The following is a 14,454-nucleotide window of genomic DNA, read 5'->3' as shown; positions in this document are numbered from 1 at the left end:
AGCTTACTTGAGGCACCGCCTTCCCTTTTAGTGATGTTTCGGGGGGAGACTCTGTGTTCTGGGTTTTAACAGTGAGTAGAAATTAAGCTCGTGCATGTATTCAGCCTCAGTTCTCCCTGTGACAGAAGGATTTAATCCCGAGTGCTGACTTTGCTCACCTGTACTCTGCCTTGTGTGTGGACTCCTGCTCACAGCCCCGAATCACAGGCTCGGCCATCGATGGGACCGCCTGGCCTGGTCGTCTTCATTTCGCGGCTCAGGTGGGCGCTAGTCCATCCACGGCAAAAGGACAGGCACCGTCTCACCCAGGCGCCTGCACGGACACGTGTGAGCTCTCCTCCGTCACTGAGGGGGGGGGGAGGCTGGGAGGGGCAGCGCCGCCGAGTGCATGCCGCTGGGAGGGGACGTGGCGCTAACCCAGCGTCGGCCGTGTTCAGAGCTGGAGAGCACCCCGCGTCCCACGGCCTGGACGGGGACGGACCCGGGACAGAGCCGGCCATCTCGGTCAGAGCGCTGGGCCCAGAGAAGCGCGCCTCAGTCTGACACAGGATGCCTCCCGGGGGCACGAGCGACGGCCAGCGTCCCGCCTTCCGGCTGCCCGGCCCCGGGCCAGGCTCGCAGCGACAGGCGTGCGTCCGCTGGGGCCGCTGCGGCAGAGGTCGCCTTTCTGGGTGACACGGGATTGAACCATTTCTCTACCCCTTTTCAGTTTAGTCCTCAAATGGAACTAGACTCCCAGAATGCCACAGTCTGAGCCGTGTTTTCTTGGTTTTCTGGAAAGTGGCCTTCAGGTGTGAATTCGAATTACACCCTCGAGTTTTAGGGCGGGCCATTGAAAACGTTCTGTTTGATGACATTACTGATTGTTTTGCTCCCAAATACCTGCATTTCCCCATGTACCACCGTGAGGAGTGAGAGCGAAGGGCAAAGGGGATTTGTTTGCCCTAAAGAACTGATATTTTTTCCTTGTGGACAATTGAAAGGGCATAATTCTATTTCTCACTCCATTGGCCTTAAGCGAATCCATGCCAGGGGGTGCGGCTCGTCCGTCCGCAGCACCTGCGTGGGCTGTCACATCGCGGTCCTGCCTGGAGCGTGCACACGGTTCTGTGCTCGTACCACCTTTCCAGGAGGCAGCCGCTGGCGGGCAGCGTTCCCGTGACATGGCGGAGGGTCCCGTGCCCCCGCGTGGCTTCGGGGAGGGTAATTCTATTTTGGGAATTTCCTGGAGTGGCATCACACAGTACATTTTCTGTGTGGCTCTTCGATCTCATTAAGCATGATGCCTTCAGGCTTCACCCGTGTTGTAGCATGTGTCGGAATCGCTTTCCTTTTAAGGCTGAATAACACAGTTCATGGCATGTCTACACCCCGTGCTGTGTACGCATCATCCGTTGGCTGTTGTGAATAGTGCTGCTAGGAACACGCATGTGCGACTCTCTCTGCGTGTCTGCTTTCAGTTCTTAGAGCTGTGCTCTCCGTGGAACTGCTGAGTCACGTGGGGATCTTGTTGTTGGTTTTTGAGGGCTCAGCATACGTTTCCCCAGTGGCTGAGTCCGTTCACATTCCCTCCAGCACGCACCGTGTTCCAGATTCTCGCATCCTCGCCAGCACTTGTCATTTCTGTGTGTGTGTGTGTGTGTGTGTGTGTGTGTGTGTGTTGTTTTTGCAGTGGCCGTCCTGACGGGTGTGCGGTGTGGAGAAACGTGTTCAGAAGTAGAGGGTCACTCTTTCTGTCCAAATGCTGCCCCAGGGCTGCCAGACGGCCTGTTACAGGGACCCCCGCTGCCTCCGAGCAGTGACTTCCTGCCACTTCTCCAGCCGCTCAGAAAGGTTCTCCGACCCCCTCCCCTCCACGGGTGAGAACCGCGGCACAAAGCAGGCGTGTGCCGTGAGGTCGCGCGTGGACCCACTCCGTGTGGGTCTGTGTCTGTATTCTACTTTCATACGCACCATCTTTCTGTACTTTCGCTACCAAATGTTGGTTTGCGTTGTCTTTTGAGAGGTAATTAATTATGTAGTTGAAAATGTTTTCTTGTCTGAACGGGAAAATGGAGATATGGCTGAATCGCCACAGACACAGAATGAGTCAAGGACAGTAACAGAGCTGAGAGAGGCCAAACCTGCGAGGACCTGTGCGTGGGCTAATAAGTGAACTAGGTCACTCACAGCCAGAGAGCGATTACCTGAGCGTTAAAGCCGGTAGGGAATTTGACGTGTTCTGTAATGAAGTTATTCGTTGAGACGTAGCCATACAGAGTACAGAATTTCTAGAAACAATGAAATCAAAGGAAAATTCTAAAAACAAGATGGAAACTCGGGGAAATATAATCACAAAATTATAACAGGAAATTGGAGGCCACCTGGCTTTCTTCCATTTGCAGACATCCCCCTCCTGCTTCCGGCGGCTGGAGGCCCTTCATGTCTGTGAACAGACAGACATGTGAGCGCAGGCCGTGAGCCGGGAGACCGAGTCAGCCCGGTGAGCACCGGCGCGGTCACGTGCTGGTTACGTGAGCCTGGGAGGTCATGTGGTAGGAATGCTTGTTTCCTCATCCTAACACCACGCCCACAGGACGTGGGAGGAGGGTGTGGGCCATGTTCCCAGTGCTTGTCGGAGCACCTGGCCGGCGGTAAGCAACCTGGGTACTGACCCGCCCTCCTGCTGCTGTTCCCGTCACGCGTTCCCTCCGGAGAACGGCCAGCACGGAGCTACACTGGGCAGAGGGTCCCCCTTTCTGATGCCGCTGCTGCGTCTGCGCTGGCATCACCGAGAAGAGCTTCCTCATGGCAGCCCTCAGCTTTTAGAGCGACAGTCACCCCTCTGCCCAGCCAGCCCCTCCGGTTCCTCCAGCTGTCACCGCGTCCGAGCCTCTCAGCTCTCCCTCCTCCCGGCTCTCCCTCTCCTCCCAGCTCTCCTCTCCTCCCAGCTCTCCCCCTCCTCCTAGCCCTCCCTCTCCTCCCAGCCCTCCCTCTCCTCCCAGCCCTCCCCCTGCTCCCAGCCCTCCCCCTCTCCTCCCAGCTCTCCTCTCCTCTCAGCTCTCCCTCCTCCCGGCTCCCCCTCTCCTCCCAGCTCTCCTCTCCTCCCAGCCCTCCCCCTGCTCCCAGCCCTCCCCCTCTCCTCCCAGCCCTCCCTCTCCTCCCAGCTCCCCCTTTCCTCCCAGCTCCCCCTCTCCTCCCAGCCCTCCCCCTCCTCCCAGCCCTCCCCCTCCTCCAGCCCTCCCCCTCCTCCCAGCCCTCCCCCTCCTCCAGCCCTCCCTCTCCTCCAAGCTCTCCCTCTCCCCAGCCCTCCCTCTCCTCCCAGCCCTCCTCCCAGCTCCTCCCTCTCCTCCAGCCCTCCCTCTCCTCCAGCCCTCCCCCTCCTCCCAGCTCTCCCCCTCCTCCAGCCCTCCCTCTCCTCCCAGCTCTCCCTCTCCTCCCAGCTCTCCTCCCCCTCCCCCTCTCCTCCCAGCCCTCCCCCTCTCCTCCCAGCTCTCCCTCTCCTCCAGCCCTCCCTCTCCTCCCAGCCCTCCCCTCTCCTCCCAGCTCCTCCCTCTCCTCCAGCCCTCCCCCTCTCCTCCCAGCCCTCCCCCTCTCCTCCCAGCTCTCCCTCTCCTCCAGCCCTTCCTCTCCTCCAAGCTCTCCCTCTCCTCCAGCCCTCCCTCTCCTCCCAGCTCTCCTCTCCTCCCAGCTCTCCCCCTCCTCCTAGCCCTCCCTCTCCTCCCAGCCCTCCCTCTCCTCCCATCTCTCCCCCTGCTCCCAGCCCTCCCCCTCCTCCCAGCCCTCCCTCTCCTCCCAGCCCTCCCTCTCCTCCCAGCCCTCCCTCTCCTCCCAGCCCTCCCTCTCCTCCCAGCCCTCCCCCTCCTCCCAGCCCTCCCTCTCCTCCCATCTCTCCCTCTCCTCCCATCCCTCCCTCTCCTCCCAGCCCTCCCTCTCCTCCCATCTCTCCCTCTCCTCCCAGCCCTCCCTCTCCTCCCATCTCTCCCTCTCCTCACTCCCTGACCCATCAGGCTTCTTGTCAGAGCGTGTCTCCCAGAAGCAAGGCGAGTGTCCCGTGAAGCTCGTGTGGGAGCAGGCACCTCTAGTGGGCGTGGCCAGGCCGGAAGGAGCTGTGAGGACCTGCCCGCACCGTGGGAAGCTCTGTGCCCACCTCGGGGCCTCTGCTCCCCGCTCACCTTCCGGCTGTTCTGGGGAGCCTGGCTGTGCTCCCACCCCCCTCAGGACTGCTGCTTTTGGGGGGTCACTCTCCCCCAGGTGCTGGCCTGGCGCTCCCTCGCCTTCCTCAGCCCTCCCATGCAGCGGCACCTGCGCAGCGAGTCCTCTGGCCGTCCTGTGTCCCCAACTCCTTCCCCGTGTGTGTGTGTGCATGCATGTGTAAGTGTGTACATCATGCATGCATGCACACAGGTGCACGTACGCATGCATATGCATGTGTGTACACGTGCATGCACATAGACATACAGGTGCATGTGATCTGTGCCTGTGCACTGTGTGTGCATACATGTTTATGTACACACGCAGGTATGCGTGTGCACATGTATGTGTGAATGCCAGTGGGTATGTGTTTGCAAGTATGTGTGTGCGTGCGTGATGTTTTCCACCACCTAACACCTTAAATATGTCCCTCCTCTACGTGTTTTGCTTCCCACCGTCGGCTGCAGGCTCTCAGAGGACAGGGGTTGTGTCTGTTCTGTTCACTGCTGACTCGCAGTCTGGCTGCCTGGCGCGTGTAGGGGCTGAAGTGTTGGTTGCGTGAAGAGCGTGGGGAAGGGACTGACTCCTGCTTGGAAGGTGTGACCTGCTGGGCGTGGAAGGCGTGAGGGCACCAGCTCACAGGCATTGGGTGTTTTCTTTCCTTTTAAAAAATCAGAAAATACATTTTAAGTGCCCCCAACGAAGGAAAATTAAGAACCCATGTCCACTGCTTTAGGACTTCGGAAATCTTCAAATCACTTGTTTAATTTTATTTTACAGATAATTTTGTTTGCTCATAAGATTTGCATTTCTTAAAAAATATTTTTTTATTGATGTCAGAGAGGAAGGGAGAGGGAGAGAGAGAAACATCAATGATGAGAGAATCATTGATTGGCCGCCTCCTGCACACCCCACACTGGGGATCAAGCCCACAACCGGGCCTGTGCCCTTGACTGGAATTGAACCTGGGACCCTTCAGTCCACAGGCCGACGCTCCATCCACTGAGCCGCACCGGCCAGGGTGAGATTTGTATTTGGTGAAAATAAGCACAGGCTGTCACAAGAAGGCGTGTCTGCGGGGGTGTGCGCTCCAGAGCTTCCGGGAGGCGGCTCAGCTCAGCGGTGCTTCCAGCCTGGAGTGGCTCACGCTCACGGGCGGTCTCGGGCCCCGGGGAGGACTCCTGGCCGTGACTGGTGAGGCCGGGCGCACGGCTTTCCGGTATCCGTGTTGTCCTCCCACGGAGTTTGTGATTCCAGCTTGTTGTCCTCTCTCCCCACCCCCCCCCCCCCCCCCCCCCCCGGCTTGGGACTGAGAACTCTGATCCAAATAGAATAAACATCAGAACCCATGACAGCGAAGATGGTCCTTCCGGGCTCTGTGCTCAGCACGTGCAGGAGGCTGTTCCCGGAGCCGGTGGAGGCGGCAGGAAAGGGCTTGGAATCGGGTCTGTTGTTCAGGGGCGACGCAGCGCGGTGCGAGGAGAGACGTGCGCGTACGAGTCTGAGCCACGGAAGGGCGCCCGGTCGGCTGGGACTGGTGCACGAGGTGGTCCCGTGGGGTTACCATGGCGCCGAGAGTGCCTGGGGTGCCGCCGCCCTCCTCACGTCGTCATACGTCTCGCCCAGGGCTCCACTCACGGGATGAGGTGACGCTGCGTGGACAGACTCACTGACCTGCCGTCGTGTGAAATATGGCACCGGCGGTGCGTGATGCTGATGCTTACAGCAAACAGCTCTGCGGCGGCTCGTGTGCTGACTTCATGACGTTGGAGGGCGCCGTTCCTGGGCACACAGCACGTTTGCTGTGAGCAGTCCTGTCACACCTGCGCCCGCAGCAGCCGCATCCCTCGCGTGTTTGCCTCAGCTCCTCATGGCATCATCTGTGTTTGCTTGACCCTCACCTTGTTACCTACAGTGATGTGCTGTGCAGGCTCAGAGCCCACGTGTGTGTAGGCTAGACCACAGAGCCCGTGTGTGTGGTAGGCTGACCCACGTAGGTCTGCTCGCACAGGACGCAGCGCCTAGGGGTGCGTTGCTGAGAACGTGTGTGCTGTTGGGTGGCTCGGGGCAGCAGCACGGATGCCTCTGGAGAGCATCAGCCTTTGAAAGAACGAGACACGGAGCCCACCCACCAGGTCCCACGCTGCCCTTCAGGACAGACAGACCTCACTCCTGGGGACAGAGGTCAGGGCAGCGGCTGCCGGGGGGGTGGGGGGGCTGGGAGAGGGACGCAAAGGGACACGCAGACTCAGGCAGAGGGGACTGGAGAAGCGCTGATACGTGCAGGACGCCAGCTGCAGGGGTCACACATCCGTGAAGATTCACTGAACGGCACATGTAACACGGAGGTGTTTACTGTGATGTAAATAACCTCCCGTTTCTTTAAAACGCTGGAGTTGGGAGGCTTCCCTAGGGTTTTATTTTTCTCCACAGAAATATCAACGACAGAGCCCTGGAGGGCCCCTGGGAGCGAGGTGTGGTTAGGGGTGATTAAACGCCTCTGCTTCTGGAGGCATTGTGCTGCTCCCCTGGCACAGAGCGCGGTCCCCGTGGGGGCGCAGGAGGCCGCGGTCACACCCCCCGACAAGGACCTTCACCTCCGGTTCACACGCCGTGAAGCCCGTGTGCGTGTTTATGTGAGAGGAGGCTCTTTCTAGGCCGACGCTCAGCCACCAGGGCGAGGCGCGGCGGGACGGGGTGTCTCACCGAACCTCGGACTCGGCCTGGGCTCCCACCGGGGCTGGCGGCCAGCGGCCCTGCGGGGTCAGAGAAGGGCGCGAGCAGGAGGTGCGGCCGCCGACACAGCCTCACTTTCAGCGCCTCGCCAACGCCCTTTCGGGTTCGATGCCAAGTTTTGCAGATTGGTGGCAAAATCAGTTCCTAAACAGACAGATTGAGTTCTTACTCCTCTGCTCACCTTTGGCAAGTAGCAAACTTGGTGACACTCGGTTTTACAGATACACGTATTCCTCCTGGGCCTGCCAGCACGTAAAGGCACATTTACACTCAGTGCGACGCGTGCACTTTGTTAGTCGTAGACGTGGAGATAGCTCGGTATACACAGAACCGTACAGGTCCTCGTGAGGCTAAGTCCTTTCCGCCAAATAAACTCTTTTACGGAAGTTGGAGGCATTTTTGCTCAGGGTCCTGCCCCATGAAATTACCCTTCTGGGTAAACTTTGAAGTGCTTGTTAGAGCTGGTTGCAGGGTCTTATTTGTAAAAGTTATTTGCATCGCTTCTGGCCCCTCGACCTGTCCTGCTTCTCTGCCCCTTGATGTTTATTCATTTGAATGTTACTCCGTACTTCCCTCTGAGCAGGTTCCAGCACCATCCCTCGCAGTGGGAAGGACAATCACGAATGACCATGTGGGGGAGAGTTAAAACAGACATGATAAAAAACAGACGTGTAAGAATTTCAGAATCTTTATTAAATCGGTTGGTTTAGAATGTTACCATTTTGATGTAGCCAAAATTGGTTTATTACCTCACATGGCAGTTTAACATTCTGGTCTATGATTTACCTTTTGACGCTTTTAATACATTACAATCTAGGATCTTACGCATTGGAAATGATACATGGAGGTGCATAGTGCTTTTAGGAACATACACCTGTGAAGGGCCGTTTCTGGAGTGTCACAGGCGTGTAGATTTGGACATGTAACTTACTGTCGGCGTTCCTCGTGTGCGTGTTCTAATCAGCAGTTTTCGTGATCTCTGGCTCACAGTCTGTAACCGCCAGGCCCGTTCCCTGGACACGGCTGTGGGTGGGTATGCGTGAAGCCGACGGTTGGTAGCTTACGTGGATGTGAGCAGTTCTTTCGTTTCAAAAGACATTTTTCTTTTCTGCTTTTTTTTTTTTTAAAGAAATGTAAAACCTAAACTTATTTATTACATTGTTTTCTCCAGTACTAGTCTCCAGTTGATTTAATCGTCATGAGGTTGTTTTTAAATCTGTCTGATAAATAAGCATCAGACAGTCTGGGTTTATATTGATTCTTCCCAGTACCACTGCCCCCTCCTTCCAGCCCCCTTTATTTTCCAGCTGTTTCTCCGGGGCTGTGTGTTGGGCTCCGTCCTGGATTCAGGCGTATCCGGTTACCCCCGGATTCTTACCGGGTCTGAGTGTCTGAAGATAACCTCGGAGTCACCCCCGGGTCACCAGCAGCCGTTCAGTTTAACAAGCTCCTTGGGGGCCTGTTACTCAGAGCCCGTCAGCGAGTCGCCTCCCAGGCAGGGCCTCGGGCAGCGGGGCCCCGGGAGCTCCCGGCGGATTGCCTTCCCGTGGCGGGCCGGACCGAGGACTGGGCAGTGCCAGTGAGCGGGTCAGGAGCAGCGCCCCGTGCCGGGCGACCAGGCGTGTGCGCGGCTGCGGGCCTCGGAGTGACCTCGTTCTAACCTCAGGCAGCTCTTCGGTCCTCTGTAACCTGAGGAGACCGGGCTTCTCGTTACATGGCAGGCGGGGGCCGTCGGTCGATGACCTCATTGTCTGTTTCCTTTCGCCCTGTTTCTCACATGCACCGCGGCGGAAGGAGCAATGAAGCCAGGTAAGAATTCGGGGGTAACCGGATACGCCTGAATCCAGGACGGAGCCCAGTACACAGGCCCCGGAGAAATAGCTGGAAAATAAGGGGGCGGGGCTTACAGAAGTGATAGTGATGCTTGGAAGAATCAATATAAACCCAGGATACTTGAAGCTTGTTTTGTCAGACTGACTTAAAAACAGCCTTCCTCTAGTCAGAGGGCTCTCCCCGCCCACCTGCCCCCTGAGTCTGTGCCCACACACCCTCCCTCTCCCCTGCAGCTAAGGACGCCCTTTCGTGCCCTTAGCAAAGGCCAGCTGCACACGGGGGGAGGGGGAGGTGAGACCTCCAGCCCCCATTGCAGGAGCTCCCCCCTCGCTCCTGCGTCGGTCACCCCTCCCTGCAGAGTCTCCCCTCGTGTGGAAACACTCGTGGTTGTTGCCCCAGTAAAGCCTCTGCCCCTCCCCCCCAGCCGCTGCCTCGGTTTCCTCCTTCCCTGCCAGCGAGGCTCCTCGGGATGGCCTCCCGCCCTCCAGCTTCCTTCTCTTACTTTCCGACCCGGCTCTTTGCCTTGGACGCCCCGGAGCTGCTGCCGCCACGCCCCCCGTGGGCCCCTCACCGAACCTGTCTCTCGGGTCCCGCGTCGTGCGTCTGTCACTGGCGTCTGACCTGTCGATCCCTCTCTCCTCCCGTGACTCCTCCTCGAACCTCCCAGGCCCACGTGCCTGCTCTCTGTCCTCCCTCCTCCGGCCTCGTCGCCGGCGTGTTCTCGTTTCTCCGTCAGAAGGAAATCGGCGCCTGGGTCTGGGCCGCCTGGCGTCTCTCTGGAAGTCCGATGGCACCTCACATGTCGTTTATGAGTGTGTCCTGGCTGCCGTCCCTCCCGCGTCGTCACCATGTTAGCTCGTGAGTGACGGCTCTGTCTGCGCTGCCCAGGCCAAACCCGGTCACCCTCGGTGCCGCTCCTCTCACAGCCAGTCAGCCGCCCGGGTGGCGGCCTGCAGCACACCCAGACCTGGGCCCTCGCCCCTCGCTGCTCTGGCCCGTCTCTCCGGGGGGCTGCAGGTCCTCGTAAGGGATCTTTTTTCCCAATTATTTTTTTATTGACTTCAGAGAGGAAGAGAGGGAGAGAGAGAGAAACATCAGTGATGGGAGAGAACCATGGATCGGCTGCCTCCTGCACGCCCCACTCTCGGGATGGAGCCCACAACCCGGGCCTGTGCCCTGACCGGGAATCGAACCGTGACCTCCTGGTTCACAGGTCGATGCTCAACCGCTGAGCCAGGCTGTCTGGGCGAGATCTTTTTTCATTTTACTCCTGACCTCCCCGCAGGTTTCTTCAGCATGTCAGCCAGAGAGATGAGAGCGTAAACCGAATGGTGTCACTGCCTGCTCACCCTTGGGGCCCCTCTCACTCGGCGCAGAGCCGGCGTCCACAGGGCTGTGCACCCCCCCCCCCCCCCCCCACCCCCCGGCCTCACTTCTAAACGCACAGGTTAGAAACCAGGGAAGAACGAGTTAGTGCGAGGACCCAGCCTCTCCTCCCCGCCCTCGCCCTCCCCCCCTGCTCCCCCGAGGACAGGTGTCCAGGAGGCAGAGGGGAAGGGTTCGGGTTTTAGGTGGATGAGGGCTGCATGGGATTTTGGAAAAGATTTTGTTGAGGCGACGTGATCATTTGGGGCCTCGATCACTTACTTGGCCGCTTCTCTGCAGTCGGCTGGGTGCCGGGAGGCACGGAGGGGCTGTGTTCGCTAACGGGAGGGAATAGCTGCTTGATTCTTGCACTGAGAGGCACATGTCAACAGCACGTTTGCATTTTGATGTTTGAGAAGCTGAAATGGTGAAGCCGAAGGGGCGAGCAGGCGGGCGCCTGGCTCCTCCCGCGGGGGCGGTGCTGGCCTGCAAATAGCACAGCTGGTAGCGCTTCCTGCCCAGAAAGGGCCGTTTTGGACATCGTGCTCAGTTTGGCAGTTTTCTAAAATAGGTGTTTGCATTACGTAACCCACGACACAGAGGAGGAACAGTTTGTTAAGTTGACTCCAGCCATAGAAAAGGCGTTTGTGCTTCAGAGATGAAAATTAGATAAGAATCTTTGCAAATCTTTTGCAGTTTATTTTTTAAAGACTTTTTAAAATTGATTTTTAGAGAGAGAAGGAGGGAGAGGGAGAGAAACATCGATATGAGAGCAGAACATTGATGGGCTGCCTCCCGCACGCCCCCCACTGGGGGCCGAGGCTGCAACCTGGGCTGTGCCCTGAACGGGAATCGAACCAGCAACCCTTTCCGAGCTCGGGACGATGCCCCACCCCTGGACCACACCAGCCAGGCCAGGCTTTTGCAGTTTCTTAAAAATTGTGATTCCATAAGGATTCCTTTCTTTCCAAGTGTTGCGTGTCTTCTGTGCTCATTTATCATTTATTGGTGTTTTTCCTGATAACAATCTCATTTATAATAATAATAAAGCGATGCACATGAAGGTGCCTGAGGACTGGAGGATTCCCTGGATAATAAAGGTTTAACCTTGCCTGGCTAGCATGGCTTAGTGGTCAGTGTCGACCTCTGAACCAGGAGGTCAGGGTTCGATTCCTGGTCAGGGCACAGGCCCGGGTTGCGGCTCCATCCCCAGTGTGGGGCGTGCAGGAGGCAGCCGATCCATGGTTCTCTCTCATCATTGATGCTTCTATCTCTCCCTTCTCTGAAATCAATAAGAATACATTTAAAAGAAAATTTGTTAAAAAAAAAAGAAAGTTTGAAGGTTCTGAGTGAGAGAAGCCTGGTTAGACCATCAGACGCCCGTGAGCCCTCTCAGTTCCCGGGTGAGGGGCTCGGCCACAGGAGCTTCTCGACGCCCCGGTGGGGACGGGAGGCCCCACTCGTGGTCCCGCCCGAGTGCCAGGTGGCGGCGGGAGGTGGGCGGGATTGCGGATCGGCTGGGTTTGCAGCGATCTGAGACGGAAGCGCGGAAACGGGCGCTGCTGCTGGGCGGCCGCTCCCTCTCAGGAGGTCGAGTTGACAGTGACGGGAGGGTCCTGCCCTGGAACCGGGGGAGGGGGCGCTGCCTGCAGGCGTGGGACGGGAGGCGGCGCTGCCTTCTTGTACTTGACGGTTTCTTAGGGTCCTACGTTCAGGGTGAGAGGGAATCGGAACCAGAACCTGGGATTTTAAAGTGAAAATTAAATGTTCGTTGCCTGCCCCTTCCTTCCTTCCTTCCTTCCTTCCTTCCTTCCTTCCTTCCTTCCTTCCTTCCTTCCTTCCTTCCTTCGCGGGGCGTGCCAGCGATGGTGGCGTGCACTGAGGGTTCGGAGCGGCTCCCGTCGTCACCTGGGATGGTTTCCGTTCTTTATTTTGTTCAAACGCTTACTGATGGTTTTCACCCCCCCTCCGCCCCCAACCCGGCTTCTTAACGTCACGGTGATGCGTGCGGGGAGAGGGTTTCTGAGGAGGCTGCGTGCTTCCTGCCCGGCTGAGGCTCGCACGAGGACCCTGGTCCTTGGAGCTGGTGGTCTGGCGGCTCCGATCCGCCTCCAATCGCCGAAGCTGCTGGGAGAAGGCGGGAGGAACGGAGTTCGCCGAGCATTTTCTCAGTCACCCGTGTGCGCAGGGCACGCCTTTCCGTTCCGACGTGCCATTGGCTGGAGCGAAAGCAAGCCGAGCTCCCGAGTGAGCCTGTGTCCTTTCCTTCCAGGTGAGGAGCTGCAGGTTGGCGCAGGAGCAGGAGAAAACCAAGATCCTGTCCGAGGCCCTGGAGGCGCTGGCCACGGAGCACCATGAGCTAGAGCAGTCGCTGGTGGCCGGCTCCCCGCCCAGCGTGCTCAGCGAGGACGAGTTCTACGATGCGCTGTCAGGTGGGTGGGAGCCGGGACCAGAGCTGCCCTGAGGGTGGCCGTCGCCCGAGTCTCCGGGTGGGAAGGCAGACGGGTCACTGCCTGTGTGTCACGTGCATCGTCGTCGGCAGGAGCCTGGTGTTGGGGGAGGGGGGAGTCACCGCTGGCTCCCTGCGCGGGCGGCGTGGCCGGGCTGGGGATGGAGGCCCTTGAACCCGCATGAGTCCCGGATCCCGGAGTCAGTGACCATCAAGGACTGCCCGTGCCAGGGCAGACGTGTGTGAGGAGAGATGGCTCCCCGGGTCCTCGCGGAGCTCTGGCTCTGTGTTACGGGGGGCGATTCGGGAATGAGTTCTTAATGGTGAACTTTTTGTATTTCTTAACGGTTCTAGGGGCCTCATATACAGCGTATAAATATATACACCGAGTGGCCAGATTGTTCCCAGCCTTGTTCAGCCATGCACCCCCTAAGCATGTCTATATCCTGACGACCCCCCCCCCCCATGACATAGAATTCTTCTTGTTCAAAAAGTGAGCTCTTATTCACATGGAGGAAGCCTAAAAGGCCATGAACTTGGTCTAAACAAGCTTCCAAAGAATATGACATCCACGAAAGAGAAAAATAAAAGAACGAAAGTGTAAATATGCCACAATCTATATTTATATGCTGTAGATGAGGCCCCTAGACCCATAAGAAATGCAAAGAGTGCACTGTTAGTAACTCATTCTCGAATCGCCCCCCTTAAAAGTCAAACTGCCCCCCTGGGGCGTGTGCCCACGTGGGAACCGCTGCCCGAGAGGAAAAGGTTCAGAGAAGTAACGAGGGGACAGGAAATACGTCCCGTGCCAGAGGGAGGGGAGGCCCCGGTGTCGCGGGAGCAGAGGTGGTGCTTCACGTTGCCTGGAAACACATGGCAAGCGCAGTCAGCGTGCGGGGACCCTGAGGGGGGACCCTGAGGGGAGACCCTGAGCGGGACCCTGAGGGGGACCCTGAGCATGAGCCTGAGGGGGGATCTGGAGGGGGATCCTGAGGGGGACCCTGAGGGGGGATGCCTCTGTGCGAGCACACGGTGTAGAATCATTCCTCCAGCCTGTGGGCCCTCTTGATTATTTAAAAACGAGGCCTGGTGCATGAAATTTGTGCACTGGAGGGGGGGGGGTGCGGGGGAGGTCCCTCAGGCCGGCCTGCGCCCTCTTGCAGTCAGACATCCTCGTGGGGAGCCGGCCTAAGCTGTTAGTCGGACATCCTTAGCGCTGCCACGGAGGTGGGAGAGGCTCCCGCCACCACCACTGTGCTCACCAGCCGTGAGCCCGGCTTCTGGCTGAGCGGCGCTCCCCCTGTGGGAGTGCACTGACCACCAGGGGGCAGCTCCTGTGTTGAGCGTCTGCCCCCTTATGGTCAGTGCATGTCATAGCAACCCGTCGTTCCTCTGTTCGGTCGATTGCATGGGAACCTTTTATTATGGAGGAGGATTGTGTTTTCAGCGTGCTCAGTGACTAAGTCCCCAGTGCAGACAGGTTTTGCTCACAGGGTGGTGTCGTTTCACTGTGTGAGGGAACTTAGAGGAGGCGGATTAACGAAGCCTCACACCTGTCCTGTGTGTGCGTGTCTCTGTGTGTGCATGTGTGTCTGTGTGCATGTGTGCGCCTCTGTGTGCATGCCTGTCTGTGCATGTGTGCATGTGAGTCTCTGTGTGTGCATGTGCGTGTCTCTGTGCCTGTGTGCGTGTGTGTCTATGTCTCTGTGTGTGCATGTGTGCATGTGCGTGTGTCTGCGTGTGTGTGTAAGGAATGGGGACGTGGTTCTGTCGGTGGAACTCCTGGCATCACTGTCAGCTCCCTGGGAAACGGGCGAACATTCACGCGCATTGAAGCCCGAAGGCTTCGTGAGCACGGACCGGCTCCGGGAGACTCCTCTCTGCCGGCGAGTGACCAG

At 58.3% G+C, this 14,454-nt stretch overlaps 1 protein-coding gene across 6 annotated transcripts in view; it reads left to right on the top strand.

Moving 5' to 3' along the window:
* Nucleotides 1-14,454, top strand: part of OSBPL1A (oxysterol binding protein like 1A) — a 103,982-nt gene that overhangs the window by 46,485 nt on the left and 43,043 nt on the right. For 4 of the 6 annotated variants that reach the window (XM_054723624.1, XM_054723625.1, XM_054723628.1 and 1 more), the window contains one exon: nucleotides 12,380-12,539. The exons of 1 other annotated variant lie outside the window; for it this stretch is intronic. In XM_054723624.1, coding sequence (XP_054579599.1) covers nucleotides 12,380-12,539 — 160 coding nt within the window. Of the gene's footprint in view, nucleotides 1-12,379; nucleotides 12,540-14,454 lie in introns of those variants that run through there. One more of the 6 variants, XM_054723627.1, reaches the window with a different exon arrangement.

The sequence above is a fragment of the Eptesicus fuscus genome, chromosome 12 (genome assembly GCF_027574615.1).
Source record: "Eptesicus fuscus isolate TK198812 chromosome 12, DD_ASM_mEF_20220401, whole genome shotgun sequence".
Lineage (NCBI taxonomy): Eukaryota > Metazoa > Chordata > Mammalia > Chiroptera > Vespertilionidae > Eptesicus > Eptesicus fuscus.
This window is presented reverse-complemented; position numbering and strand designations above follow the sequence as displayed.